At 46.0% G+C, this 27,216-nt stretch overlaps 2 protein-coding genes across 8 annotated transcripts in view; one reads left to right on the top strand and one right to left on the bottom strand.

Moving 5' to 3' along the window:
- The window catches only part of LOC117644151 (sodium/calcium exchanger 3-like), a 64,617-nt gene extending 61,894 nt beyond the window's left edge, over positions 1-2,723 (bottom strand). Inside the window, exon 1 of one of the 3 annotated variants that reach the window (XM_034383416.1) lies at positions 834-2,723. In XM_034383416.1, the coding sequence (XP_034239307.1) occupies positions 834-2,638 (1,805 nt within the window). In that variant the 5' untranslated portion in view covers positions 2,639-2,723. The remainder of the gene's footprint in view (positions 1-833) is intronic. The other 2 variants (XM_034383417.1, XM_034383415.1) reach the window with 2 other exon arrangements.
- A 1,492-nt stretch (positions 2,724-4,215) lies between these two features.
- Positions 4,216-27,101, top strand: LOC117644139 (baculoviral IAP repeat-containing protein 6). 5 transcript variants are annotated; one of them, XM_034383382.1, is made up of 55 exons: positions 4,216-4,293; positions 4,406-4,703; positions 5,421-5,602; positions 5,681-5,815; positions 5,907-6,157; positions 6,240-6,368; positions 6,479-6,725; positions 6,819-7,101; positions 7,186-8,607; positions 8,695-8,845; positions 8,920-9,132; positions 9,223-9,434; positions 9,519-9,715; positions 9,801-10,072; positions 10,157-10,471; positions 10,566-10,820; positions 10,909-11,105; positions 11,177-11,383; positions 11,462-11,541; positions 11,913-12,050; positions 12,520-12,759; positions 12,854-13,159; positions 13,335-13,478; positions 13,566-13,781; positions 13,865-14,065; positions 14,157-14,374; positions 14,495-14,754; positions 14,857-15,077; positions 15,191-15,247; positions 15,337-15,886; positions 15,966-16,319; positions 16,398-16,557; positions 16,650-16,902; positions 16,986-17,143; positions 17,234-17,438; positions 17,534-17,801; positions 17,893-18,098; positions 18,202-18,358; positions 18,433-18,681; positions 18,772-18,908; positions 19,027-19,402; positions 19,493-19,772; positions 19,849-20,077; positions 20,170-21,259; positions 21,349-21,582; positions 21,668-21,904; positions 21,995-22,198; positions 22,285-22,511; positions 22,689-23,529; positions 23,606-24,042; positions 24,131-24,496; positions 24,575-24,814; positions 24,907-25,095; positions 25,183-25,317; positions 25,403-27,101. In XM_034383382.1, exons 2-55 carry the CDS (start codon positions 4,526-4,528, stop codon positions 25,682-25,684), a joined length of 14,991 nt encoding a protein of 4,996 aa, XP_034239273.1. In that variant the 5' UTR covers positions 4,216-4,293; positions 4,406-4,525; the 3' UTR covers positions 25,685-27,101. The 5 variants fall into 5 exon arrangements, with proteins under 5 accessions (XP_034239273.1, XP_034239274.1, XP_034239272.1 ...); XM_034383383.1 differs by having other exon boundaries at positions 4,274-4,703; positions 9,804-10,072; XM_034383381.1 differs by having other exon boundaries at positions 4,274-4,703.
- Positions 27,102-27,216: the final 115 nt, after the last annotated feature.

Below are 27,216 nucleotides of genomic sequence, written 5' to 3'. Positions count from 1 at the left end.
CGCACGCGTAAGCAGCTTCTACTATTCACCCCTCCCCGCGGGCCTCCCCGCGGCCCGCGCCGAGCTTATGAGAAGAACAAGCGCATTACTGCATCAACATCAACAATTTCTCCAAGCAAATCGATCAATTATCCGCCTTGTTGATACTCGATAAATCGATAATCCGTTGACAGCCTTGCGAACTGGGTAGTCGCACGGCGATAAACAGACGTTTTACTGCTTGTCTCGGTGCCCGCCTCGGTGCGCTCGTCGCGCGTATGGCGAGTTAAGATGGGTGTGCTTTACCCTTCACCCCAGGCGGAACGCGGCAATAACATGGCTGTTTGCCCCTGTTTTTTATTCGTTTCTGTTTCATTTCCAATATCAATTCTTTTTAGTCTCGTATCCACACGTGCCAACGAACCCTCATCCCGGTGAACAAAACCCAGCCGGACGCTCTAAAACACCAAACAAATACAAAGCCGGCGATAAATGTCAATATGTGGACGCGCCTGCCTGTTTGGCTCGCGAGGCCGTCCCTTTTTCCCCTTGCTGCCGCGCCATCCCCCCGACAAACAGGCAGACAACGCGGGGGCAGGTGGGCTGGAGGGGCTCCAAATTCTAGCCCGAGAGAGCTTTCCTGCCTGCCTCGCTGTCTTGGACGGACGGCCCGCGGCAGGGCACGCTCATTCCGAGCGGGGTGTCCCGGCGAGCTGTCCCTCTCGCACCCACACGGACCGCCCCCAAGTGCGAGAGGGACCTGCTCTCTGCTTGCCGAGCGACCTCGGGGAAACGCGTGCGACATTTCAACAACTGTTGATTCACGGCGCACTCCGGCAGTACGGCACACTCACTCTGTCTCGTTGTTCTCGAAGACGAGCTCCCCGGACTGCTGCTCGTACTCCTTGCCGGCGCGCGCCGTGCCGTCCACGGTGCGGAAGGGCACCAGCACCTTGCCCCTGGAGCCGCTGAAGCGCTTCACTTTGAGCTCGAACGTGCCGACGGACTCCACCAGCTCCACGGCCTTGTCGAGGAAGCCGAAGACGCCGCAGTGGTCGTCGTCCAGGATCATGACGGTGGCGGTGGAAGGGCTGACGAGCTCGGGCATGGCGTGGACGCGGCTGCCACTGCCGCCCAGGTTGTTCCGGATGTCGTTGCCGTCCGCGTCGTCCGCGGGGCCGAGCCGCAGGTTGTACAGGCGGATGTAGAAGTGTTCGTCCTCCTCGAACTCGTCGTCGTCGATGACCGCGATGGAGAACTTCTTGACGGTCTCGCCCTCGGTGAAGCGCAGCGTGCCCTGCGCGCCGGTGTAGTCGCAGCCCGCGTGCGCCGACCCGTCCTCCGTGCGGTAGTCCACGAGCACGGTGGGCGCCAGGTCGCCCTCGCGGACCACGGACACCTCGAACTCGCCCACGCTCTCCGGCACGGTGTAGTGGCTGGGCTTGAAGAAGACGCGCGCGCACTGGTTCTCGGGCCGGGCGGGGCCGGTGGCCGGGCCGCTGGGGTCCATCTCGGAGGGGTGCACGCCCTTGTAGCGCCGCATCACGTCCGAGCCGCCCAGCATCTTCCGGGTGGCCTGCACTCGGTAGAAGGCCCTGCTCTTGGAGCCGCGCGTCAGCACCTCCTCCTGCGCCATCTGCTCGAGGGCCTTGAGCTCCAGCGTGGGGTGGCGCTTGCGCAGCTCCCGCAGGCAGGCGATGTACTCGCGGCGGTTCTGCTCGAACGCCTTGGCCTCGTCACCCTCCACCTCGTCCTCCAGGTCCACCATCTGGCCGTCCACGTGCTTCTCCATCTCCACGTCGCCGGTCTCCGCCTGCACCATCATGCCGTGCTGGTTGATGCGGTAGCCCTTGTGGAGGTACTTGTAGAACAGCAGGCGCCGGTCCGCGATGTAGGCCGTGCCCACGGTCAGCGGGAAGAACAGGAAGGTGAGCAGGGCCTCCCACACCTCCACGACGCCCTTGGAGGTCACGGCCAGGATGACGTACAGCCACACGTAGGCGAACACGGACCACAGCGCCGTCACGAAGAACACGCGCAGGTGCTTGATGCGGCGCACCTCCCCCTCCGGGATCACGAACACGCAGATGGCGATGATGACGTACAGGTTGTAGGCGGCCGAGCCCACGATGGTGCCGGGGCCCAGGTCACCCGCCTCGAAGTTCTTGGCCCAGATCTCGATGATGGAGAGCAGAATCTCCGGGGCCGAAGAGCCGAGCGCCATGAGCGTCAAGTTGGCCACCGTCTCGTTCCACACGCGCACCACCACGATCTTGCTCTCCTTGCCCTTCTGCTTGACGACCACCTCCTTCTCCTGGGAGGTGATGACTTCGATGGCCGCCATGAAGCGGTCCGAGATGATGGACACGCCGAGGAACAGGTACAGTAGGGCGCATAGGTAGGCGAAGCCCCTGGCCACGCGGTCGCCGACCCCGAGGCCCTCGTCGGGGCGCCACACGGGGAGCAGCAGGCCGGGTTGGCATTTGACCCAGCCGTCGGGCCCCGTGCCTTCGACCATCGCGTGCCCCCCGCCGTGGCCCCCGCCGGGGCCCCCGCTTGCATTGGAAGACGCGTTGTATGCGGCGGCCTGGCCCTGGCCGCCCTGGCCGGCCAGGAACACGATGACGAGCACGCACACACGCACCGCCATGGCACCCATGGCCCGCACCGCCCGCGGCGCGCAGCGGGGTGGGGAGGGGAGGCCAGACCAGAGGGAAGGCCCGTGTCAGTCCATGCTGGCGGCGCTGGCGGCGCGCGCGGCGAGCACTACGCGAGGGGCGGGGGGCGAAGCGCGCAGCGCGCGGGCCGCGGTAGGGTGGGACGGGGCGGACGGCGCGCTCTTCGCGGCGCGGGGGCGAGCTTCCCGTGGCTCCTGCACGACGCCGACTGAAGGCCTGAAGGGACACGGCGCGCCGCGACGCCCAGGACGCCCGCCCCGCGTCGCGCGGCAACCAACCACCCCACCCCCTGCGACGCCGAGCCCGCCGCGCCCGCCGCGACGCCCTCGTGCGCGCGCACCCCACCCCGCCCCGCCGCGCCGCACCGCGCCCCGCCACCACGGGTGTTATTTATGCTGCCTGCACGGCGAGGCTGCGCGCTGCCGCGCTTCGCGTCGAGGCTCCAGTCCAGGCGGGATGGCAACAGGTTACCCCGCACCCCGGCTGGGCCTCTGCTGGGCCTCTGACGGCCTTTCTGCCTCCCTCCGGCTGCAAGGCGACCCCTCGGGACCCCCTCACAGCCTACACCCTCCTGCCGGTCTACGTCCACGGACTTCATGCTTGTTGGCCGTGGCAGCGAACCTCCTCGCAGCCCTCGCAGCTCTGTGGCTGCAGACTGACTCCCAGAGTCGTCTTCGTCGCACTCTCTCACTCATATGGGGCGCCCCTAAGGTGCGATAGACAGAGTGACGAGAACGACTCTCGGAAACAGTCTTGCCAGGACTCGCAGCAAAACTCTAAGACAGCAATCGGCCGACTGATTCCGCTCATATCGCTGTCGATTATACCCGACGCTCTGTCCCTTTCCCACTCATGGGGCGTGCCCGTGCCGTGAAGGTGCGAGTGAGACAGAGCGACGCGACGAGACGCCGTGCGGATCAGCCTTCCGGCTGATCCGTCGCGTTGGCGGCGATGGCGATACACCGTGGCGCGCAGCGCGGTGTATCGTCGGGCCGAGGCGACGCGGGCCCTGTCGTCCTGGAGTATCGACCGGGGATCTCCATCAGCTATTTCACTCTTCTTTGCTGATTTGAGTGCGTTCCGTAGGAGAAGACACGTACTGTTTTATTTTCGGATATAATTTAGGTATTCTTAGTATTTTTCCCAGTTTTGTTAGTTTTGGAAAATGCGATGATTTGCGACGTTGCCCCGCGGTTGAGCTCTCTGCTGTGGCAGTAGCTCCAGCAAAAGTAATAAAATAAAAAATTATAAAAAATATTGGCGAGTGAAAATTACCTTGGACAGTTATACGATTGCAATTTCCTCGTAGCATAGGAAAAGCAACAAAATATGAAAGAAAAGGCAGACGACTTGGAAGATAACAGCAGACGATTCGAAGGGAAGGTCGGGAAGATAGCCCCGACCACTCCGAACCTCTTTGTGCTTCATTTCAACTTATCGTAAATGAATCACTTGCCATCAGGTTGACTGCGACAACCGCCCACATGGTTTAAAACAAATTAGTGCGACTTTCGGAACCTCGATTCGTGGAACTGCAATGGCGTTTCTGGCAGTCGAAACGAACTTGAATGTGGAACGCGAATACGAATGTTGCACTGAATGACTGGACAATGTTTTTCCAGGTTGTCAAGTTTGTGTAAGGTTCCGAAGAAAAAGTTCTTTTCTACCCTGCCTAGAGTAGATCCACAATACCAGATAGAAACCGACGAAAAGGCATCGTCAGTAAATCGGTCACTCCTTTGTTGCAGCCGTTCATGAGACTCATTCAATGATCGAGTTGGTGGTGGTATTGACGCGTGATCACATGACCCGTGTACCGGGCTAGAAGAACGCAGCATAGAACCCTTGGATGGAACTGATGGAGCAAAATGGCTGACGAAGAACCGTGGATTTTGAGTGAAGATGGTTTTCTAAATGCTGCTGCAGACTCTAAAAGTGTTATTTGCCATCCCAACCTGAACGTTATTCTTCTTGTAACCAAATCCAATGAACTAATTGTCATAGACGTTAACTCTGGGTCAATTCTACAGAGGAGTTCTCTATCAGGTATGTCACGTTGGTGATTTGTGTTTAACAGGCTCATTGTTTTATTCAATCTTTGATTAAACGTTTATCTTGTCACGAAGTGACCTACCCTCCGTGCCAACTGCATTTCCACCCTCTTGATATTCTGGGAAGAGTTCATTCAAACCCTTGTTGCCTATCTAGCGCTGCCGCTTTGCAGTGTTTGTATTGTTTCCTGTCAGTATGTTCCTTTCCCAATCACTTTGACATTAGTTTAAACCGACGTTTCATGCCACGCAGCTTCTTAGCACCAAGTGGTTATGTGGACGTACTGAAACACGAACAATTTCTCGTGTTAAGATAAATTTTTTAGGTTATGTTGCCTAGTACCCCATTTCTGTTTAATTTTGTGCTTTGTATTTTTAGGAAGTGGCTTTACTTGCAAGTTGAATATTTTGTCTTGAGTAGCAGTATTTTTTAAATGTTTTTTTTTTCCCCTCTGCTAGTTCTATTTTTTCCCCTTTTAATCACCTTGCCACTCAGCACAGTAATCAAATGTTGGTAAATAAGGAGTTTTGCTAAAGCTAGATGGATTCCCACAAAATTTTACTATCTTTCCCTTGAAATTCTTAGTTGTGACAGCAGTGTCTGCTTTGCTCTTTGAATGTCTTAAGTTTACAAGTTGTGCAATTGAGTTCATGTATTCCCCATTAAATTTCTGACTGCTGATTAATTTATGTGATGTTATTTGATCTACAGCAAATTGGCAAGGAGATGTGCAAGGAGCTTACCTACCAGGGACAGACAAACTTCTGCTTACTGATGGGTCTGCAGTCGGCGTCAGAAGTGATTACAATGGAGTACTGCTATTGGACACTATCCTTCAAACCCCTGTTCAAAAGTCTGATGATGTGGTCAGGCTGGAGCTTCTGCACACTGAGGTAGTGTCTTTTCTTTCAAAATACTGTAAGTAATGGCTAAATGCAAATAAATGTGCTCACTTACCTCGAATTTTTCAGGCCGTCCTGCTCCAGCGATGCCTCAAGCAGGTTGAGCTACGGGGAGTGTACCAAGCCAATGAAGTCCTGCAGGAACTTTCTAGCCGCACTAAGGAAGCACAAGCAAATCCAAGAAAGACTATTAAATCTCAAAAGGTCAGATTTTTGTTGTGTGACAGTAGTAACTTCATACAGTACTCCCACAATTTGTCGACCTCAACTGATTTCTTCTTAATTTTCTTTGCAGTGGAACACAGTTTGCCTTGAGCTCCCTCACAGTGCTCTAAAAGCTGTGTGTTCTGGCCTTGTTGGTGAATTGAAGCGCCAAACCCAACACCTCCCAGTGCTTCCATTAGCTTCTGCACTGAATGAAAGACTAAACTCTCTTTTACCAAGCTTAGCATTAGACAATGTAGGAACCCCTGCAGAAAGAAATTTGATGCATAGTGAAGCTGCCCGACGTGAAACATTCTCCAAGTGGCCTCATATGAATTATAAGTATGTATCAAAAAAAATTTTCTGCTTAAAATTTAAAGTAAGCACCATGTCAATACTAATGATAAATCAATTTAAATTGCAGATGGGCCTTGCCGGATCAGATGGCTCAGGCTGGATTCTTCCATCAACCTAATTCAGCTGGGGACGATAGAGCCATGTGTTTTACCTGTATTGTCTGTCTCGTGTGTTGGGAACCAACAGACGAACCATGGTAAGGTTATCGCATTTGTGTGTGCTCATGATTTAAAGAAATTTAAATAACTGTCATAATTGTTCTGATCGGACCACTTTTGATGCCCTGTTGTTCTTGACTCCCATTAGGTCTGAGCATGAGAGACATTCGCCATCTTGTCCTTTCGTTAGGGGAGAATATACACAGAATGTCCCACTTTCAGTAACATACGCTACAGCTCCTGCAGCCCCCTTGTCAAACACAAATTTTTCTGACCAGACCACAGACTCTGAACCGGAGCAGCTAGTTCTTGGCAATTCTAATGTGCCGGAATTAGCTGTTTCATTTACATCTAGTGGCCTTGTCAATGTTTGGAATGTGAAGCGCCAGCTGAAGGTCAGTTTATTCTCTACCTCTTTGTCTTTCTTCTTGCTCTGTGGTCAGTGTCAAATTTTGAACCTTGCTCCAATTTTTAAAATTTGTTTTCAGAGTGATGTAGAGATTTTAGTGACGGGAACAGAGGGAAAACTACTGCGAGCACACCTTGAGGAACAAGAATTCCTTGTACATAATCGGAAACCAAGACCTAATAAAACTCAAAGAACAGAAGAAAACACAGATGTGCAAGTAGATGATTCAAAAGCTGAGAGGGACCAAACTGACTGTGATCTGTATGCTGATGTGCCAAAACCCCCTCGTGAAGCTTGGTTGCGGGCTGACACCAATAGTGAGCCTGCTAATTCTACAGGGAACATCTTAGATTCACCTTCAGGTAATGTACAAATTTTTACATCTCTTTAGCTCTGCTCTTCATTATTTTTCCTGTATGTGAATCTGGCAATTGTTGTTCTTTCAGAGGGATTTTTGCCAAAAGACAAGATAGTTGATGTAAGTGCTGCTTGTGCAGCAACTACCTGCACTTCAAAGAAAAGCGGTTCTGCTGTGCAGCCTGTTGCTGTGGTTGGGGTTGACTTCGTGTCATTCTTTAATTGCCCTCGGAAAGATCCCCCAACATGGGGAGGATCTATTGATGTCCGATTAATGAATGATGCCAATCAAGCAAGTAACTGTGAGAGTGGTTCATTAGACATCATGAAAGTAAGCCAAGATCCAAGCCTGGCCTGCTCGTCATCTCATGATGAGTACTCCAGGGGAAGGTCGGCATTTCTTGTGCTGTACGATCTCTACCCATCTGAAACCTTTGTCGATTGTGAAGATGATGATGGTGAAAACAGTGGTGAGAGTTATGGAAGTCCAACTCACAGTATGAGTGGTGCCAGTGGTGCTGCAGGTGCTGAAACTGGCACTAGTGGTTTTGCTGGTCCCGGAAATGGGAGTGGCAGCAACGGGGGCGGTGAAAAGAAACAAGAAAAAAATTTAACTACTCATGCTGGAGGGAATGTGAAGAAGTATGTGTCAGGAACAGGAACAAGTGCCTCTTCATCTTCAGGAACTCGACAAGAAAGTAGCATGTATCAGGACCTGTTTCTTCCAAAGTTTCTCTATGGTCCTCCCATTGTTCAAGATGGTGAGGGGAGTGTCATAATCTCAACTGGCGAAGCCGATCCTTTGGAAAATCTAGACTTTTCGCCGCCTAGTAGTGTATTTACGAGTCCAGATTATGCCCTGAATATGCTGCAAGTGACTTTAGGAAATTCGCACCCAGGCACAACTATCAACCACATGAAAAAAATTATTACCAAAAAGTGTATCCCTGCACCACCTCCAATAATTGCTCAGGAACCTCCCAAAAGTAAACCATTTGAGCCAGTTGTTGGACAGGTTGTTCGAATGCCTGAAGGGTACAGGATTCACTCAATACACCCGACTAAAGACGGAGGTCACCTATTGGTTGTTCTTGTGTACAAATTCGTTGGCGATAGCACTGCTTGTGATGATACCACCGCCATGGATGTAGATGAAGAAGAGGATTGTTATGGAATGGAATCAACTGCACCTTGCAGACTGTTACTTTTCCCTCTGTATCTAGAGGATGATGTCATCCGCATATGCGAAGTTCCAAAAGTGTACACCAAATTCTCAAATCCAGGTGAAATTCCGGTAGAAGTAAGTCTCTTACCTCTTCAAGAACGGGATGAGAGAAGTGATCCTGATGAGAATGAGTCTGTTGGGATTCTGGCTAAACAATCACATGGCCTTGCGACTTTAATCTGTGCTAATGGAACTCTGAGAGTCATAGAACTTAACACTCTTTCAATTGTTGCTGAGGCAGCCCCTCAAGCTGGTTCTAAATTTATTTCTGCTACTTTTTGCAACAGTAAGTAAAAGTTTGCAATTTTCGATTTTAATTTTGGTGTTGAAATGAGGAGTTGTTTGTAATTACAACATGTCACTATTTTGACAGATTTGGAACGGATTTGTGCTTGCACTGAAACAGGAAGCCTCCACTTCTTCCCTCTGCAGTGGAACAAGGAGGGATCCCAAAATCCTTCCCCTGTATATTCTCAGCCAAGTACTAGCCAAAGTGCACCTCTAGACTTCACTGCAACTTACAGGTAAATTTGGTCTTCACTTAAGCAAATCTCCTACTTATTCTTAAAATAATAATTAACTGTTTCTTTTTCTTTAGTGAGTTATTGCTTAACGGCCCACTTGGAATAGCTGACCTGCGTCAACTTCTTGAGTTGACTTTAAGTGAAAATTTGACCCCATGTTACGCTGCTACTGTTCCACCATGTTGGTCAGAAATCATGCAAGCTCAGAAGCAGAGAAAGCATCCACAACATTTGCAACAGGGTGATGATGCTCAACACACAAGGACCTGGAGGTTACAGCGTGATGTGTAAGTCTTCAACATAACTTGTTCTCGTAAATTAAATCTATCAATTTTTTGTATCTTTAGTGTTACTCATTCACATTGCTTCTGTTCCAGAACCACATGGGATGAACATGTTTTTGAAATAACATTGCCGAAAAGTTGCACTATTGGACATGTTTGTTTCAAATTCTCTTTTCAATCTACTTGTTCTCCACCTCCAAACATTGAAGTGACGTTACTGAAACAGAATGTCTCAGGTATTGGTCACAAGCAACCCGCAGGAATGCCTGTTGATGGTAAAGTTGACTTTGGTCTGGGTCCTAAAGGTATGCAAGATATGTTTTCATGTTATTTCTCAGTATTTCAACTGCAATATTGTAGAACTTGATTGAAATTTGATATTATTACAGAATCATCTGGTAATCCAGTGATGTCAGAGGAATATCTAAGAGCTCACAATGCAGAAATTCTCTGTGGTCCAGTGAACCTATCACAGTACCTTGATTTATCTGAACAAGGAGGCTCTTTAACTCTAACAAGCCCCAAACTGATGCACACTCGTAGCAGGACTCTTCAGCTTCACCTGAAAGCTGTTTCAGTTGATTTGGTAAGTATATGCTGTTTGGTACAATTCTTACTAACATAGTAAAGATTCCAGTATTAAATTAATAGCAAAGGTGCGTTTCCTCCAGCAGGCACATCTTCCACGTTCGAATGAGGAGAAGATTCCCAAGAAAAGCAATACTGCTAGTAGTAGTGCCAATGGTAGCTCAAGCTCTTGTCCATCTAGTAAGCAGCCATTCTTCATATCTGCTACATCAATGTTTGCAAGCACAAGCAAAAAACTTGACCCTGTCATAGCCACCACCCCAAAGAAACCTGAAAACTTCTTAGGCTGTGATTGGTTACAAGAGGTATCTGTGGCAATAAGACGTACTAAACAAACATCTCTGTCCCATGAGAGGTACTATATATCTAAATAAACAAAAATCCTGCATTTCATTCATCATAGTATTTTACCATTTGTCTTATGTGTTTTGTCTTGTAGGAATCAGCGACTTGCTATGCTGGACTCTAACACATTCATCAAACGTCTACTGGGTGTTGTGTGTTTGGAAGGTCCTGACAAGACTCAACCAGCCCAAGGCCTGGCTCTGGACATTCTCAGCTGGGTAGTTTCTGTTCGGTTGAGCCCTCACTGTAGTGGTGGCCAGGGTATAGGGGATGCGAGACTCCTACAGCAACAACTTGAAGTGGGGCGAATCATTAAAAGCCACATAATGGAACTTATCCATCATTGCTTTATTCTTGGAGGACGAAGTATTGCCCACAAATGCCTCAAATTTATTCTTGTTTGCATTAAGTAAGTACTGTTTCTTCATGTCCCCTTTCTCCTCACAAAATGGAAAGTGGGTTCACATTTGTAATGCTAAATTACCATATCTTCCTGTTTTCAGGGGAGTTCAAAGTTTGAATGAGGGAGAAGGGTTAGCTCTAGAGAAAACTGTCCTGGATTCTTTGATGGACTGGTTACCCACAATTGGAGCAACAAAGTCTGCTGGTGCTTTGCGCTGGTTTTTGTTGCTCCTTATGCGCGTTTCACCATTAGACGGTGATGGTGTGATTGGTAGAGAATGTGTTTTCCTTCTAACTCTTGTTGCTGGAGAGCTGAGTAACCGAACAAATCCATATCACTTGCTTTTAAGATCTAGGTATGTTTTATCATTATTATTATTCTCATTGAAGTGGTGAGTTAAGATTTATCCTTGTCACTACAAAGTTTGGTGTTTTGGTCATTAGGTTTGGCCTTTATGGTACACCATTCGATCCTGAATTGTTTGATGTGGATCCGCCAGTCTCAGGCAAGTCGACTTCTGTGCCTCTTACTTATGCTTCAGTCGTGCAGGGAGACACTAGTATGAACACCACTTCAACTTCTGGGGCTTCTGCTTTTGGTGGAGACACTCTCGATCTGCGAGAACTCTTGGCTGCTCCTGGTAAGTCAAATTTATCTTTTGTTATAATTTTGTTTGCACTTGTATGTGTTCTAATGGGATTCTACTTGCAGCATCAGAAAAATGTATTGCAAGCAAACTGGATCAAGCAACCAGTTCTCTTTCAGTAGGTTCGAATAATAGTTCAAGCTCATCTGGTACTCACCGGCTTAAAGGATTAGCATCAAACCATTACATGAAAGGATTGTTGGAAGTAGAACCTTTACATTACACCTGCCATGCGGCGAGTGATGGAACAAAGCTGGAGAAAATTGAACCAGGTAAGTTTTTCTGAGCATGTCTGGAACTTATTGATTCATTTTGTCTGTAATAATAACAACCTTGAAATCACCTTGCAGGATGTGGCTGCACCATCCCTGTTAGTAACTTTATCACTTTAGGCACAAGCGGGACCAAGAAAGCTGCTGATGGAGATTTTGTAAGTATTAAGTCCATTCATTTCATGCTTCTCAGGATTTCCATGTTGCATGAGTACTTTGTGGTGGCATGGGTTATTGGGTTGATATGAAGGAAGGTTGAATTCTTCCCAGAGTTTGACTAATAATGCAACAGTCTTTCCTGTATCAATTGTTGTTGTTAAATATGAAATAATATTTTCTGTGGTCAGTGAATTAACTACATTTTAAAACATCATGACATTGTTTTAACTGTTGAGTGATACTAAGTGGTGTTTTTTTTTCCTTTGCTTTTATCTGTCTGTTGTGGGTTGTTGGTGGGATTGGTCATGATATTTGTTTGGGAGTGAATGTGTGTGTGTGTGGCTGGACATAGTATGTTGTATTGGTGCAGATGTGTTTCTGCCTGGGCAAGGAGTTGGCTGAGGACAAGTGGGAGGAGATTTCCGACAAAATGCTCCTTACCGACAAAATGCTCCATGCTGCCTTGATGGAATCCCATAGGCTGTCTTCGGTCTACAAAGGGGAGCAGGTATGCCCTAGAATCCTGTTTGCCTCAGTGCTGGATTTGCTTTTGTGGCTACTGCCTAGGTGCTCCCATTGTTACCAGCTATGGACACCTGGAATGGTATTCTGTCTGCACCACTGCTCTTTTTCCCTCATCCATGCATTACTTTCTGTAGAACTTGTTCCTTTTTAACCCAAGACTTTAGAGTACGTTTCATTCCGTTCTGTTCTGTCTATTTATGTGATTGCATTATTGGGTATCTTATCATCTGTGATTATTGTGGTTCCTAAGTCTGATTTTATATACCCAAATGTGCCACCCCTAGAATAAATCACTGCATTGATGTATGTGCTCTGTTAATTTTTGTTTGTTTGTTTTGCCTCTTGCTCTTTTAAATTTTTTAAATTTTGTTGCTTAGTTATTGTCTTGGATCTGAAGCCTTATATTCTTCTTCTCAGAATTTTTTTTTCCTAAAGTTCGATCCTTTTTTTAGGTGAAACCTTTGGGAATGCTTATTCAAGAGGGAGAAAGCAGCTCCACTTCATCCCAGCAGTCATCTACAAATTCCAGCCCGTGGTTGCCTCAGTATGCTGCAAATGAGAAGATGCCCTCTCCCTTAAGCTCACAACCCCAAGGTGCTGCCCATAGTAAACCTGACTGTGATTCCAAGAATGCTTTTGAAGAAGATCATGAAATGCCGTCCTGCTCTACCAAAGTACCAGATTCTAAAAAGGTCAATATCCTGTGAACAAATATCATTAACCTAGAAATTGTTTTACTCTAAAGTGTTGCATTCAGAATGATTCCTGGTCGGTTTTTCTTTTCAGACTGAAGATTTGTCTACACTGAATGTTCCATGGCAGCAACTTCTGGTTCCGCCACCGCAGCAGACAGTAGTTATTGAACGTATGCACTCAGGTGCCCGGCGATTTGTCGTTCTGGACTTTGGTTCCCCTGTCATGCTTACTGACATGATAGTGCCAGCCTGTTGTGATTTAGTCTTACTGTCTGTGGATGTGTGGCTTTGTAGTGAGGAGCAGGATGGCCAGAGGCTTGTAGTTGCATCTGATATTGCAACAAAAGCATTAGTACTGAGTGACCTCCAACCCCCTCCCATATGTCGTTATTTAAAAGTGAGTATGGTGACCAATGCTTCTTGCACTGTATGCTACATCTGTTGTCTCACCTAGAGTAGAGAGAGAGTGTTTCCCTGATAGTTCATAAGTTTATGCATTGGTGGGGTCTTAGCAACTTCAAATTGAATTTCTTAAGTGATTTGTTAAAATTATTATGTTACTATTGTTACAGATAACCACAATTGGTCGTTATGGCATGACAACCACTAAGTGCAAGATCCCTATTGGATCCTTTTTCGGACACACTATGATTTTACCTGGCGAAAGTGGCCCCAGTAGTTCTCAAATTCCACTATTGTCAGAATCAAATTTACAGGTAAGATAATTATCATTTTCATTTTAGTGATGTTAAACATTATTCCTAAAAGTGGAACTTAATTTCACCTGACTTTTTTCCAAACAGGCTCAAATAAGTGTCCTTGGGTCTTTGTTAGAAGACATCCATTGTAGGTATGCTTTGGCCTGCTCTCGACTGAGGGAACTTTTGTCACCCCTGCTGCAGTCAGAGACCCCAAATGCTGCACACATGTATTGCTATCTTCAGAGAGCACGTGATATGGATCGTCAAATGAATTTCAACCTTGACACTTCTAATCAGAAAGTTTTTTCGGCATACCAGGTTTGTCCCATATTGTGAACTGTCTTTCTCTTGCTGTTTTCTCTCCAATCTTTCTAATCATGGTTGATTTCTTGGGTCATCAGGAGTGTATTACATTCCAACATCAATTGAATGTAGTGCGTAGTGTGATGTCTCGTCTTGAGACAGCCTGTAATCCTGGCAGAGAACGACTTTCTCAGGATAGCAATTGCCACCAGTATTTTGTTAAAGCATCAACAGACAAATTGAGGGTACTTGGTGAAGGTCTGTTAGATGTGTTGTTATATCTGGGATCTCTACCTTTGGTAAGTCTTTCTGCTTATTTGGATTCTTTTTTTTTTCCTCAATGCAGTTTTATTAACTTAGTATCTTTCTTGGATCTATAATCATTTTCAGTATACATTCTCATCTCCCGAATTATCTTGCTTGGATCGTTCTGTGTGTGAAAATCTATTTTATTGGCTATGTGTTGGACAAGACACTCGAATGCAGCTTGCCTCTGCTACATTGTTAGTGAGATTATGTGGATCACAGCCTTGGTGGGGACAATTCCTTGCTGAAACTGTGGCAAATTTGTTCAGCTCAAATAATAGTGCTGTTTTTCCTCAAGACAGGTAAGAACTTCTGATGAATATAATGTATCTAAAAGCACAGTCTTTTTTTTCTGTGCCGCTTAATTTTTGCTTACTTCCTTTTAAATTGTTATCAATTGAGTCATGATCTTTATTTTTCAGGGTCTTTATAATATTGGCTTATTTAGGACGCAAATCTTTAACCTTACCGTCAGCAAGATTGCCTGTCATGGAGGCAGTCTTGGGAATGTTGGGCAATCTATTGGGACCACTATGTTCTGGAAATGAAAATCAGCCTCTGCGCTCAAATACTGATATTTCCCTAGTAGGCTGGGCTCTTCTCTTTGTATCACAGTGTTTAGACATTGGGTCTGTCTCTCGGGACGATGAAAATTCTGATAAGTCTGTTAACAAGGATCAAGGCAAGTGTTTTCTCTTTTAAATGTGTAGTACTCATGTAATCTGACTTACCTTAATTTAATTTATGACATTTTTATGTGACCCTTTTATTCAACACATTCCAGGTCAACAAAACCGTTGGGATTTTATCCAAGGAGAGGTTGCCATGCAAAGGAAAGTGGCAGCTGGAGGAAGCCGAAGCAGGGCTAACATTCTACGCACAAAGCGCATTCTTGTTAAGCAGCAATATGGTGCCATGTCTGATGCCCTTGATGCTTATAAAAAGCAGCAGTTTTCTACTTATGACATGTCTGATGTCAAGTTTCATGAAACATTCACATCAAAGGTAATATTTTACCCATAGTGTAATATTGTATCTCGTAGTAAAATAAGATTTTTTTTCTTTTCTCTTTTAAGAACTTTTAACATATTTTAACTTTCTTTCCATTTTTATTTCAGCCGAAGCTAAAGCCCCAAGAAGTATACCTTAAGAAAGTTTTTAAGCACCCAACAAGTGTAAGTTCATCAGGTCCATGCATCAATTTTCATTAAACCATTTATTTCATTGGTGCTCATCTCCTGTATTTTCTTTTGCCCCTCTGCAGCACATGAAAGATACTTCGGGGTTGCGAGTTGTTGATGGAAGTAAACGTGGTTGGGCTGGTGTAACCCGACGAAACTTGGCTAGCACTAGCTGTGTTGGAGAACCGGATTGCAACTCTGATTACAGGGAGAGTGCCATGTCACTGTCACTACCACAGGCCCAATGCTTGCAAGTTGCTCGTGGATTAGTTGCTTTGATTCTTCACATGGACTTTACTTGCAACATTGACATGTTCCTATTGGCATGTAAAGTATTGGCAAGGATTGTGTGGTGCTCCAAGCCTGCTTTACCTCTGAGTGATTTGATGACCAATGACCAGCTGCTCAAACTTATCCGAATGGGTGTTTGGCAAGATCCCCATCAGTCATCTTGGGGAGGTCCATGGGCTGCCCATGCAATTACATGTCTTCTACAAGACATTCTTGATGGAGTGCGTTCCACTTCAGTGCTTTTGAGCAGAGAAAGCAGCCCAGCGGATGATGCAAATGACAGCCGCCCTTCCACGTCTAATACCCAAAAGACCTTGTATGAAAAATTAAGAGGACACTCAAGTGAGTTTAAGTTTTAGCCTTTCTTGTATGTATTCGGTTTAAAATCTCCTATTTCCAATGAAAAAACTTTTTGTATTAGGTGGATTAGGAACTGTGGCAGTACCTGCTGTTCCACCGTCTCCATCTACTTCAACTGCCGACCTGCCGTCACCTCCTCCTGGTCCATCCGTGGCTAGTACATCGGCTGTCAATGATGAAGATGATACTGTCATTGAGATGATTGAACATCCCACCATTCCACCCTTCCCAGCACCACCACCTAAGAATGCCTTCCCCATGAAAGCCAAGCCTACATCCTCCTGGGCCAATGCAGTTGCTGGCTCTAGTTCCTTTGCTGAACTGTTGGACTACATTGCAGATAGTGGTCAGTCTTTGGTAGGAACCGAAGAAATGGTTGCAGAGGATTGTCCAGATGCAGCTGTTTCTCAACCAGGTTGGTTTTAGATTTCAGACATTGCAGGTAAAAATATTGGTGAAGAGAGAAATTAACTGGAGATTGTGTCTTCTTCAGGAACTTCAGGAGCTGGAAAAGGAAATGGCATGGTGGCCTTAGAATCTGATGACAGCGAGCTTGATGATTTCCTAGATGACATCCTGGAGCAAGGACGTAGCATGTTGAGGAAGGGAAGCAGTTCTCGAACCTCCATGGTTGCCTCTTCCAAAGTTGGATGGTATTTTTCTCTTTATGAATCTCACATTATACATTCTTCTTTATATAATTTTTTTAAAAGTAATTAATATGCCTTGAATTTTTTTTTACTAGCATTTCCACCGCTATGGATGCTAGACTTGATTTTGCAGTTGACTGTCATGCTGAGGTTCATATAAGGCGGTTGACGATGCTTGGAGCTTACAATCTTCCACACAGTGTGAACACTGTTTTCCCCTCGATTCCCGAAGGAGAGAAACCACCAGCAGCACCAACAGCTTGGCCTCAACCTGAAAACGAACCGGAGTCAAGTCACAACATGCTTATTGCATGTTTTGACAAGATATTCTGTGAACTGCAACTTCAGGTTTGTTCTATGTTGGTTTTGTGTTTGTACTATTAAACCTTTTTTATTTGTGTGTACTGAAAGTATCATGTTAATTTCCACAGGGATCATGGACAAGCCTTGAACAAGTCTTTCAGCTGTGGTTAACCTTAAATTCTGAATCAAGCTTTGATTCTGGTGTTCATCATTTTGATCCATCTTCATGTCCTACTATTGGACTCAGCCCAGAAGCTATATCTAGTTTACTGTCCGCCCTCATGTGGTAAATTCATAAGCCTACATCAATTAATTCATAATTTTCTCATTAGCTGTGTTTTTACTTGTGTTTCTTAATTTAAAACAATTATTGCAGCCAACCAGAGATGTCTGTGCGAACATGGTGTCTGGCTTTCCAATGCTTGACTCAAGTTTCAAACACATCGTGTAGTGATGCAGTGGCCCGGTGGGGGCCAAGAGCTTCACAAGGCATGACTCACATAATATCAAATGATCCTCAGTTTGGACCTGTTCTCCTGAGGTTTTTAGCTGGCTCTGGATTGAGCTCTCAAAACACTGATGTGGGTATCTGATGATTTTTTAAATTATCCTTTGAATGTTATTTTGGTGTTGCTGGTCTTTTCATTCATTATTTTTATTGGACTTCTGATTACAGGTTGGACCGACTGTTTGTGGGGCAATGAGAGACCTTTTGGTCAGACTAATGGTCCGCACAGATGCTCATCCGGCCCGCAGAACATCTAAATGGATGTCCAACCAATTGTTGGAACTAGCAAATCAATTAATAATGCCTGGAGGTGCTATCTCAGGACGACGAGGACCACTAGATGCACAATTTGCCTTTTTCAATCTGCTGCTAGGCTTTAACTTTCACATCAGTGGTATTAATGCAAATGTGACTATGAGTTATCTAGAGTCTGTTGGTAAGTAAATCAATTTTGAAATGCTGTATGCTGGATTCTAATTTTGTCTGATCTTTTAATTTTGTTATTTGTATTTCTTTTTGTCCAACAGGAATTCTCGTCCATACATTTATCATGACTTCTGAAAAAGTCCGCCGCCGTAGTGTCACTGAAACCAATCAGAGTTCCTCAATGTGCTTTGGTGGCCTTTTGTCACATGTTATCGGTGCAGAAGCAAAATCTGTGAAGGGATCAACATGGGATAATATTCTCTGTTCTGTGTTGAAACTTGCCTGCAGCATTGTTCAGAGCCCATTGGTAACTTTTTCTTTTATCTTTGTATTAAAAGTTGGAATTTAAGGTTGATTTTAACAATTTCTAACTCTATTTTTCTTTTTTTAAAATTCTAACTTGAAAAAAGAAGACTGATGGTGCTTCAGCTGAGAGTATGGACACAGCCTCTTCAGGCAGCTCCCCAGCTGACATGTGCCAAACAGATGAACACAAAGCCAAAACCATGGGAAGTGCAAGTGCTGCTCCTCAGACCCCTCCTAGAGTTCCATGCATTGCTGACACCTGTAAGAAACATCTCCAATTTAATTTTAGAACAAATCGGCTGGGCTATGGCTCATGGTTTACTTTTTGTCAACAGTGCTTCAACATCAACTTACAATGGCACGCCTGCTCAGTGCGTTAGCAGGCTGTGTGGGATCGCCCCTGGCAGTTCTTCTTGGAACAAGTGGAGAGAGGGATGCAAACGAACCCAGGGCCCTGTCAACTGCACTGTCTGGAGAACCCATATCTGTTGGCGATGGCATATTCCATCTGTTATATCTTCTTTGCAAAAAAGTTTCCCAACCTACTCTTCTTTTACGTCCAATTCATGATTTCCTCATATCTGGTAAGGGCAATTTTAAGATGCTTGTTCTGATTTTGTTACATTTTTGTTGAACTCCCATAAGTCATTATGTTTCATTTTTAACTTTTCTAGTTCGGGATGGGTCTACTGCAGTTCATGGCCAATCATCAGGAATCATGCAACTATCAGAACCGTTACTGTGGTTTATTATGAAAGCTCTAGATTCCCCAGAGAATTTGAAGATCTTCAATAACATGGGAGGCACCAAGGTAAACATGTGATGCTTTGTTAAAAAATTAGTATAACAGTGGATGAATTTTTCCATGCATCTAGACTAAATATTGTAAAATGTTCCCAGAAAATTACCATGTTAAAATTATTTTTCAGGTTATTTGCGAGAACCTCTTGCATTGCAGCCAAAAACTCATAAGCTCTCATCCTAGTCTGGTGTCTGTGGTAATGCAACACCTCAGTAGAGTAGCTCCACCTCAACCAAATGTCAGCAAGAAGGTTCCATCCCCTCATGAGTCTTTTGAAGGCTTGCAAAATTTTGCACCTCTTGGAACTATCAGTTCAAGCAGTGCCACTGCTCAACCAGCTGATGTTCTCATTCAGTCATTTCCGTCTCATAGAAGGGCAAGAACACCAGCATGGTCATACCACTTCTATCCAGATGAGTTGTATATGGACCTGACTCTCAAGCTTCCGTGTGCTGTGTTGTTGAAAGAAATCCAACTTCAACCGCACCTAACATCTCTTGCCAGTAAGTGAACCAAAAAATATTTCTGAATAATCGGCATTTTATCTTTACTTTATTTCAACATATTGTAAATATTTTGTCTTGTCTTTTCAGCATGTCCATCTGCTGTAGGCCTTGAAGTCTCCAAGGATGGAACCTCACCACTTGTGCCATTATGCTCCCCCTTACCAACCAGTGGAATGACTTTTGTGCGCTTGACCCTTGACCGTCCTGAAGTTGTTACAAGTGTTTTGCTTCGGCTCTACCGCCCTCACGACTCGGCCAGCATTGGGTTGTCTCAAGTCCGTCTCCTTGGTTCTACTACTTTTGGAGAGACTGCCTACCGAACCCAAAATTGGGATGTACCAGAGGAGGAGCATCTCACTAAAACAAGGTTTGATTCTTTCTTAGGTGATTGTGGTTGTCCAGTGTATTTGCAAATTATCAACTTATCATGTCTCTTTTTTCAGTTTGGGCTGGCTAAGGCTGCTGCATCACTGCCTGGTAGTTGCCAAAAAGATCAGTGACCTCCAGGAGTCTGTTGTTGCATCAGCTGCCGGACTTACAGGATTGTTAGACGCTTGTGCTGGACTGTTACTAATCCCTGCACCAGCACCCCCTCTACTGACAACAGCGCTGGAACATGTTTTACTGCGTTTGGGACTACATTCCCGAGAACTTGGATTGAAGCTTATGCAGGTAATTTTTCGCAAACTGACTGGACAAATTTTATTATTTGCTTGTCTGTGTTTATCATCTTGCGGCTAACCACTAATTTTTTTAAATTGCAGGATTTGTTACGCTCATCACTGCATTCTCAGTTGAGTATGTCACCTCCCATGGGTGCAGATTCTGTAGTTGACCTACTGTTTCTTCTGGGGACAGAACAAGATGAACACTCAACTGCTCGAGTAGAGACTATGTTGTCATGGCTCCAAGAAACTGCCTCTGCAGCTCTTGAACCTCCCCCAGGCTCATCGAAGAATGTGTCATGCTGTACAAGCGACATTCCTGCTAGTGCCGCTTGCATTCACAGTGTTGCAGCTGTGTTGTGGCGTTTGCATTCTTGTGGTGCGGGTTATGACCTCTCTGCCTTGTTCCCACCACAGTTATTTAACAACATATATCATTGGACTCTCCTCCTCCCTGTCAAAAGCGGAGTGAAGTCTGCACTTGATGCTGTGCTGTGCTCGATGTGTTACATTCAGCCAGATTTATTCCCTGCCTTACTGAGGACCATAGGTGCTGTTGCACCTGGCAACAACGTCAATCAAGACACTCAGACTATGGATGAGGACCAAGGAGCAATGACTGATGATCGTAAACAGCTCGATGCTTGGTCTAGTAGTACTCAATTATCAGAAGGTCAGCTTATGACCATAGCAATGGTGTCTCAGTCCCCTCCAGCTGTGAAGCATTTGCTTGAGTCAGGATTGCTTAGCTTCCTGTCCACCAGCCTTCTTGAGTTCTGCTTCTATGAACAAGATCAAGAGCAAGAAAATTTGCTTGGAGCTCACTCATCCATTCTCACTGATGCGGACAAAGTTCTCAGTGATTATGATGAGGACCACAGCCTTTTCTCAGTTACTACGATGGCAAGCATATTGAAACTATTTGCTGAACTTTGCTATGAAGGCCAGCTTAGAAATTGGTTTGGGTCTTCTGAGGGGTCAGTTTTCTGGCTGCCATTGTTGAGACTCCTTTGTTACCGAAGCTCAAAACAAACTAGTGGCCTGCAACCTCAAAGCCAAGCATTTGGAGAGTTGGAAACAGCTACAATTCAGTTCCTCAGCCGTGTTTCTAGTCTCCACCCTGAAAATCAAGAGCAACTTGCCAGGGTCCTTTGCGATGTTATTAGTCAACAAGAAGCTCGTCAGCATAGTAAGCAAGAAATTTGTTGCTTTATGAAGAGAAAAATGCCCTCTGTCTATGTAGACTTTAATTCAAATATTTGTTTCTCAATTTTTCAGATGTATCATTTCTACATGGCATATCAGGTTTTGCTCGACGGTTGGTTCTTCAGCTTCTTCTTGAAAGTGAAAAGATTCGTGTATTAGTCAATTCAGAAGTGCCATTGCAACGTCCCGATGGAGTGGGCAATGCTGTTGGATTACGTCACCCTAGTCATGGTGTTGGTCACCGCAGTCAGGTTGTCATCATCAGTCACTACACAACATGTGCTGAACTCGTTAAACTAGTTGTTGGTGTGTATACAAACTTGCACAAAATAACTTTCCTTAGTTGAAACCAGTGCCATCAGTTCAAAGTTTTTTTTTTTTTTTCTTTTAGGGAATGACACCTTGGGCCCATTGTTGGGAGAAAGATTGCCCTCAGACGTGAGCGGCACTGCCGCAGGACCTAGCAGTGCAGCAACAAAGGCTGGCATGCGACATTTTAAGGACATTGAGTATCTCTGTTTTGCCGATCCTCTCTTTGCTGCTGGATTGACAGCTAAAGACAAACGCTCCAAAGAGGCGAAAAATGCTGCTACTCGAGGTCCATATGCCAAGAAGACAAGAATTAGTGGTATGGAATCAGTGGACTGTTCTAATATATTTGTTATTATTTCTGTTTCTTTATGATAGCAATTCTAACAATTATATTTAACTTTTACAGATTCAAGTGGTGGCAACTCATTGTCTGCCAGCCTGGGACTTGCTCCAGAGCGCTGGCTTGAACAGTCTCAGATACAAGTAGGTGCTCCACTTCCTGGTTGTACAACTCTTGGCCAGGTGTTGATGGCTCTCCATGAGAGAGGTGCCTCCTTGTGTTCTGCAAGTTTTGAAGTGACAGTGAAACAAAGTCCATCCCTACCCAAGGGTAAGATATTTTCCTCGCTGCTATTCTCTCCAGTGGTTACTGAGGCGAAGAGTCAACCGTTTCAATGATGATTTGCACCGTTCCAGAACACCCTGCCAGCAGTCCCCTCCACACTGTGGTGACTTTCCCCACGCCCCTGGAGGTGTTCGCCAGACACGGCGGCCTGGCTTTGCTCGCCGAACACTTGCCACTGGTGTACCCCGAGACCCTGCGGTACAGCACGCAGGACAAGCCCGCCCCGACGGCGTCCTCGCCCGACGCCATGGACGCCGACTGGGTCAAGGTGGACGGCACGCACATCGACCTCTACGAGGCGAGTATCGTCTAATGGTGTAGGCTCACGCTTGCTTTGGTTTCTTCAAAGAGGAAGGGGGTCAACTCCACTAGAAAGGGTTCACCCATTAAAGTTCGGCCACGGGAAACTAACTCCCTTCAAAAATCAACTGCTAATATTTATTACACTGGAAATAACGAGTCTGCTGTGTTTCAGGAACTGGATGACTCGTCGCTGCTGGTGGGGTCCTCTTCGGGGCCTTCCGGGCAGCGGGCGCCGAGCACCAGCCTGGTGCCCACCTCGGTGCCGCCGCACTCCCTGGCGGCCTTCGGCCTGTTCCTGCGCTTGCCGGGCTACGCCGAGATCCTGCTGCGCGACCCCAAGAAGGCCCAGTGCTTGCTGCGCCTGGCGCTGGGTGTGAGCGACGACGGCGAGGGCGCCGACATCCTGGGCCTGCCGCTGGCCACGTCGCTGCCCACGCTGCCCTTCAACATCCTGCGGCAGCTGCTGGACGGCGCGGCGCTGCACACGGACGACGGCGAGCTGCTGCGCCGCACCGCCATGGACACGGGCGCCATCCACCTGCTGCTGGCCTGCCTGTCCGTGTTCACGCACCAGGCGCAGGACATCCACCTGCCCGGCGTGCAGCACGAGCTGGTGATCGCCGCCACCAAGGCGTCCACCGCGGGGCCCGGCTCCGGCAAGGAGAGCAAGACGACGTCCAAGGTGGACGACAAGTCGCAGCTGTACTGGGCCAAGGGCACGGGCTTCGGCACGGGCAGCACGGCGCAGTGCTGGAACGTGGAGCAGGCGCTGATGCGGCAGCGCAGCGAGGAGGAGCACGTGACGGTGCTGCTGCAGGCCACGTCCAGCTTCCTCAACCCGCGCGACGTGATCCCGCAGCGCTTCCACGAGCCGCTCAGCGACTCGGACTCGGACAGCCACGACGCCGCGGCCAGCAGGATGCCGCACCTCGGCCTGCCGCCGCAGCTGCCGCAGCTGCTGCAGAAGTCGTGCCTGCTGCCCGCCGTCTGCTCCTACCTCAGGAACGACTCAGGTGAGTGGGGAGGGTCATTTCCAGCGTGCGGTGGTGGCAAAGCGTGAACGTAACGTCCCCCAACGGTGTGTTGCAGTGCTCGACATGGCGCGACACATCCCGCTGTACCGGGCCGTGCTGCAGGTGCTGCGGTCCCTGGCCGTGAGCCCCCAGCTCGCCGCGCTGCTGCTGCCGTCGGACCGGCGCCGCCTGGAGCGGCAGGACCGGCCGGCCAGGAACGCCAACTCCAGCAGGAGCCCCAGCGGGGACGCGCTGTCCGCCACGTGCCTGCTCAACAAGATGAAGAGCTGCGTGGACACCTACGCGTCTCGGCTGCGGCTCAACCGGTCCAAGGGCGCCGGCACCGGCCGCAAGAGTGGCGGCAGTGGTGGTAGCGCGGGCAGCGGTGCCAGCGCCGGCAGCGCCGGGGCCTCGACGTCCAGGATGTCGAGCAAGTTCGCGGAGGACTGGGAGCAGGACGAAGGCCTGGCTCAGCTCATCGCGGACATCCGGCACACTGCCAGCATGGTGACGGTCTGTACCTTGTTCTTGGATGGGATCTCTTTCCTGCTTTGTGGTCAACACTACTTAAACTTTTCTCCCGCCTTTCTGATGACTGCAGATTGCCACTGACCGTCTGGTCCCAGATGAGGATCCAGAAACCTCCAGCCGCAGTCCTACATCTGCAGGCTCATGTGTGATGGAATATCCAATGAAACGGAGCCTCGAGGAACGGTACCTAGAAGTGATGCAGAAGCTTCAGTTTGATACGTTCGAAATGGTCACTGAAAATACTGAAACTGGTGGATACCAATTTGCTGTGTCTTACCACTTTGAATCAAATTTGAGATCTGCTGGTGACCGCTGTCATCCGGCTCGTGTGAAACGATTAGCTCAAGAAACTGTGACCCTGTCCACGTCACTTCCCCTCTCATACAGTAGCTCAGTTTATGTTAGATGTGATTCCGATAGACTTGATATTATGAAGGTAATTTATTTTGTCAGTTTTCATTTATGTTCTGTTGATTATGAAACTCCTTTTTTAACTCGATTCTTTGATTGTTAGGTATTGATCACTGGACCAGCTGATACACCATATGCTAATGGCTGCTTTGAGTTTGATGTATACTTCCCTCCTGACTACCCAAATTCACCAATGCTCATCAATATGGAGACAACTGGCCACCACACCATTCGTTTCAACCCAAATCTCTACAATGATGGCAAAGTTTGCTTAAGTGTACTGAATACTTGGCATGGCCGTCCTGAAGAAAAGTGGAATGCTCAAACCTCAAGCTTCTTGCAGGTACTGTGACAAATTGATAATTTTTCATTAAAGTCCATTTTTTTATATTTATTATTATTCAAAGTTTATCTCATGGCTCCATTTTGTTGCAGGTGTTAGTTTCTATTCAATCATTAATTCTTGTACCTGAGCCATATTTCAATGAGCCTGGATATGAAAGGTCTCGGGGAACACCCTCTGGTAATCAGAGTTCACGAGAGTATAATGCAAATATTTGCACTGCTTCTGTCAAATGGGCTATGCTAGAACAAGTTCGGAATCCTTGCCCATGCTTCAAAGAGGTATCAATTCAAATTCAATGATACTCTTGGCAATGTTGTTGATTCATGATGCAGATTTCAATTATTTGTAAACCTTCTGTTTTTTAGGTGATACATACGCACTTCTGGTTTAAGAGACGTGAAGTGATCAAGCAGATTGAAGGATGGATTGCTGAAATGGAAGGCCAAGGGAGTGACCGACGCAATGGACGCACCATTTCTCTCAATACAATTGCTCTAAAGGTTAGTATCAATCAAAATTTGAAACTATATTTGACTACATATCTCTTATCTTATCAAAATTTTAATATTATGCTTTGAACTCCAGCGACACCTTGAACAGCTGAGAGAGGAATTGAACAAACTTAAGCCACCCCCTGGGCAGGAAGATTTAGTAGAACAGACGGATGCTGAAGATGAGCCAATATCTGTCAACTCAACTTCATCAGGAGCAACATCATCTAGCACCGCCAATGTACCGATTGTGCCACTGATAGGACCCTCAGCTTCAATTCCAGCTGGACCCTCTGAACCGTCTGAGCCCTTCGAACCAAGCGATGCGGACACAGACATGGAAATGGAGAAACTTGTCTCAAAGGTTTGTGAGTAGATCTCCTTGTTGTGGCAGCTTTCTCCATGCCCAGACTTGTTAATCAGTTGAATTATAAATATAGTTGCATTTCTCTGTTAGTTCACAGATTCCTGTCCACTAGGTGGCAGGAATATTGTCTTTATGTTCTGTGAGTAATTGTTGTTCAGAACCAGACAGTGATATTTGAGTGATAACTTCTTTTTAAAATGATTTGCATTTATTGTTGTAATTTATTAAACTGTTCAAACTAATTAGTTACTCCAAAGAATTCTTTATGATTGAAAATGCAAAATTAAAGTGTCACTGTAATAGTGTTTAGTAGCTCTCCACTTGTTACTCTTTTTTTACACAAAGACATAAAGTTAAATAAGTTGTGTACCTATAAAAAGCTTTTATTCAGAACTTAAGTTTTAAGCCTAATTGAAATGGTGTGGTTATGATTCAAAATTGATTTTGTTCTTTTTATTTAAAAAATTGCTTTCATAATATATTTCTTATGTGGTGCATGCATAATAGTTTTTGTTTTATTGGTGAACTTGATCTGTGTGTTTTTCCCTTGTGACTGGATTGATTTTGGACTGCTATGATTGCAGGCCTTTAAAGGGCATCCAAAATCATATAACATTAGATGTCTAATACATAGATAATGTAATAATTGTAAATATTTGAGTATTGTGCAGAAGTAGATGGTGTCAAGTCATTCTTAGTCATCGCCAAATAAATATGTGGCTCTTTTGTTGGTGATAAGTTATATTTCTTTGTACTGTTGTTATTGACTGGAAATTTCATCCTGTTGACCTCTAAGAGAGCATACCTTCTTAAATTGTATATATGTACTGTAGCAAATGTTAAACCATTGTAAATACTGTTTGTGGTGTTTCTACAGAGCATCCATCAAGTTATTTATATGTAGGTGAAATATTCAACAAGTTGTGAAAGTTTTCTATATTTCTGTCCATTAAATGTTATTAAGTCCACTCCATAATGAAAGCATTGTCCAACTAACCCAGCTTTTTGACATTGTGTGATGTTTGCCTTCAATTGTGGGTGTTAATTAGGTTCTGTATATGTTTTGTCATTTAAATGTCCTGTGATTCAACCAGTTTAATTTGTTTTTTCTATTTCATTGTTCTTAATTTAGAGTCCTGATGTGTTTGCTTGAAAGGACCATAGAATGCAAGTATTTATGCTAGAACCAAAACTTCATATCATTATTGTTTATGGAAGATCATGGGAACTGACTGTATTTACTTCATTTCTGTTATGTATGTTATTGGGTGATGTCTAAATCAAGTGTATGCTGTATGTTTCGTCTTTGCTAGACCTAGAACAGTGCTACCTGTCATGTAAAAATAGCCTCAATTATATCCTCTCATTCAGACATGTCTAATATTTGGTTGAAAATAAAGATCAATTCAGCAATTTCAAACCAGTATTTCACCATTTTTATTCATTTCACCTGCTCTGTAATCCGTCACCTCAAACGGAAAGCACCACTCCCATTGTGGCATGACCTACAATTTAAAAAAAAATACCATTTTGAATATTTT

Source organism: Thrips palmi, unplaced genomic scaffold, assembly GCF_012932325.1.
Source record: "Thrips palmi isolate BJ-2018 unplaced genomic scaffold, TpBJ-2018v1 HiC_scaffold_17, whole genome shotgun sequence".
Lineage (NCBI taxonomy): Eukaryota > Metazoa > Arthropoda > Insecta > Thysanoptera > Thripidae > Thrips > Thrips palmi.
The sequence above is the reverse complement of the archived record's forward strand: the minus strand, read 5'-3'. Positions and strand labels throughout refer to the sequence as shown.

Bases quoted from the DNA above. Each gene is read 5' to 3' on its own strand.
- LOC117644139 (XM_034383382.1), top strand. From the start codon at position 4,526: ATGGCTGACGAAGAACCGTGGATTTTGAGTGAAGATGGTTTTCTAAAT. The intron at 21,583-21,667 runs GTGTGTATACAA...TTTTTCTTTTAG, and splicing joins ACTCGTTAAACTAGTTGTTG to GGAATGACACCTTGGGCCCA. The intron at 24,815-24,906 runs GTACTGTGACAA...ATTTTGTTGCAG, and splicing joins AAACCTCAAGCTTCTTGCAG to GTGTTAGTTTCTATTCAATC.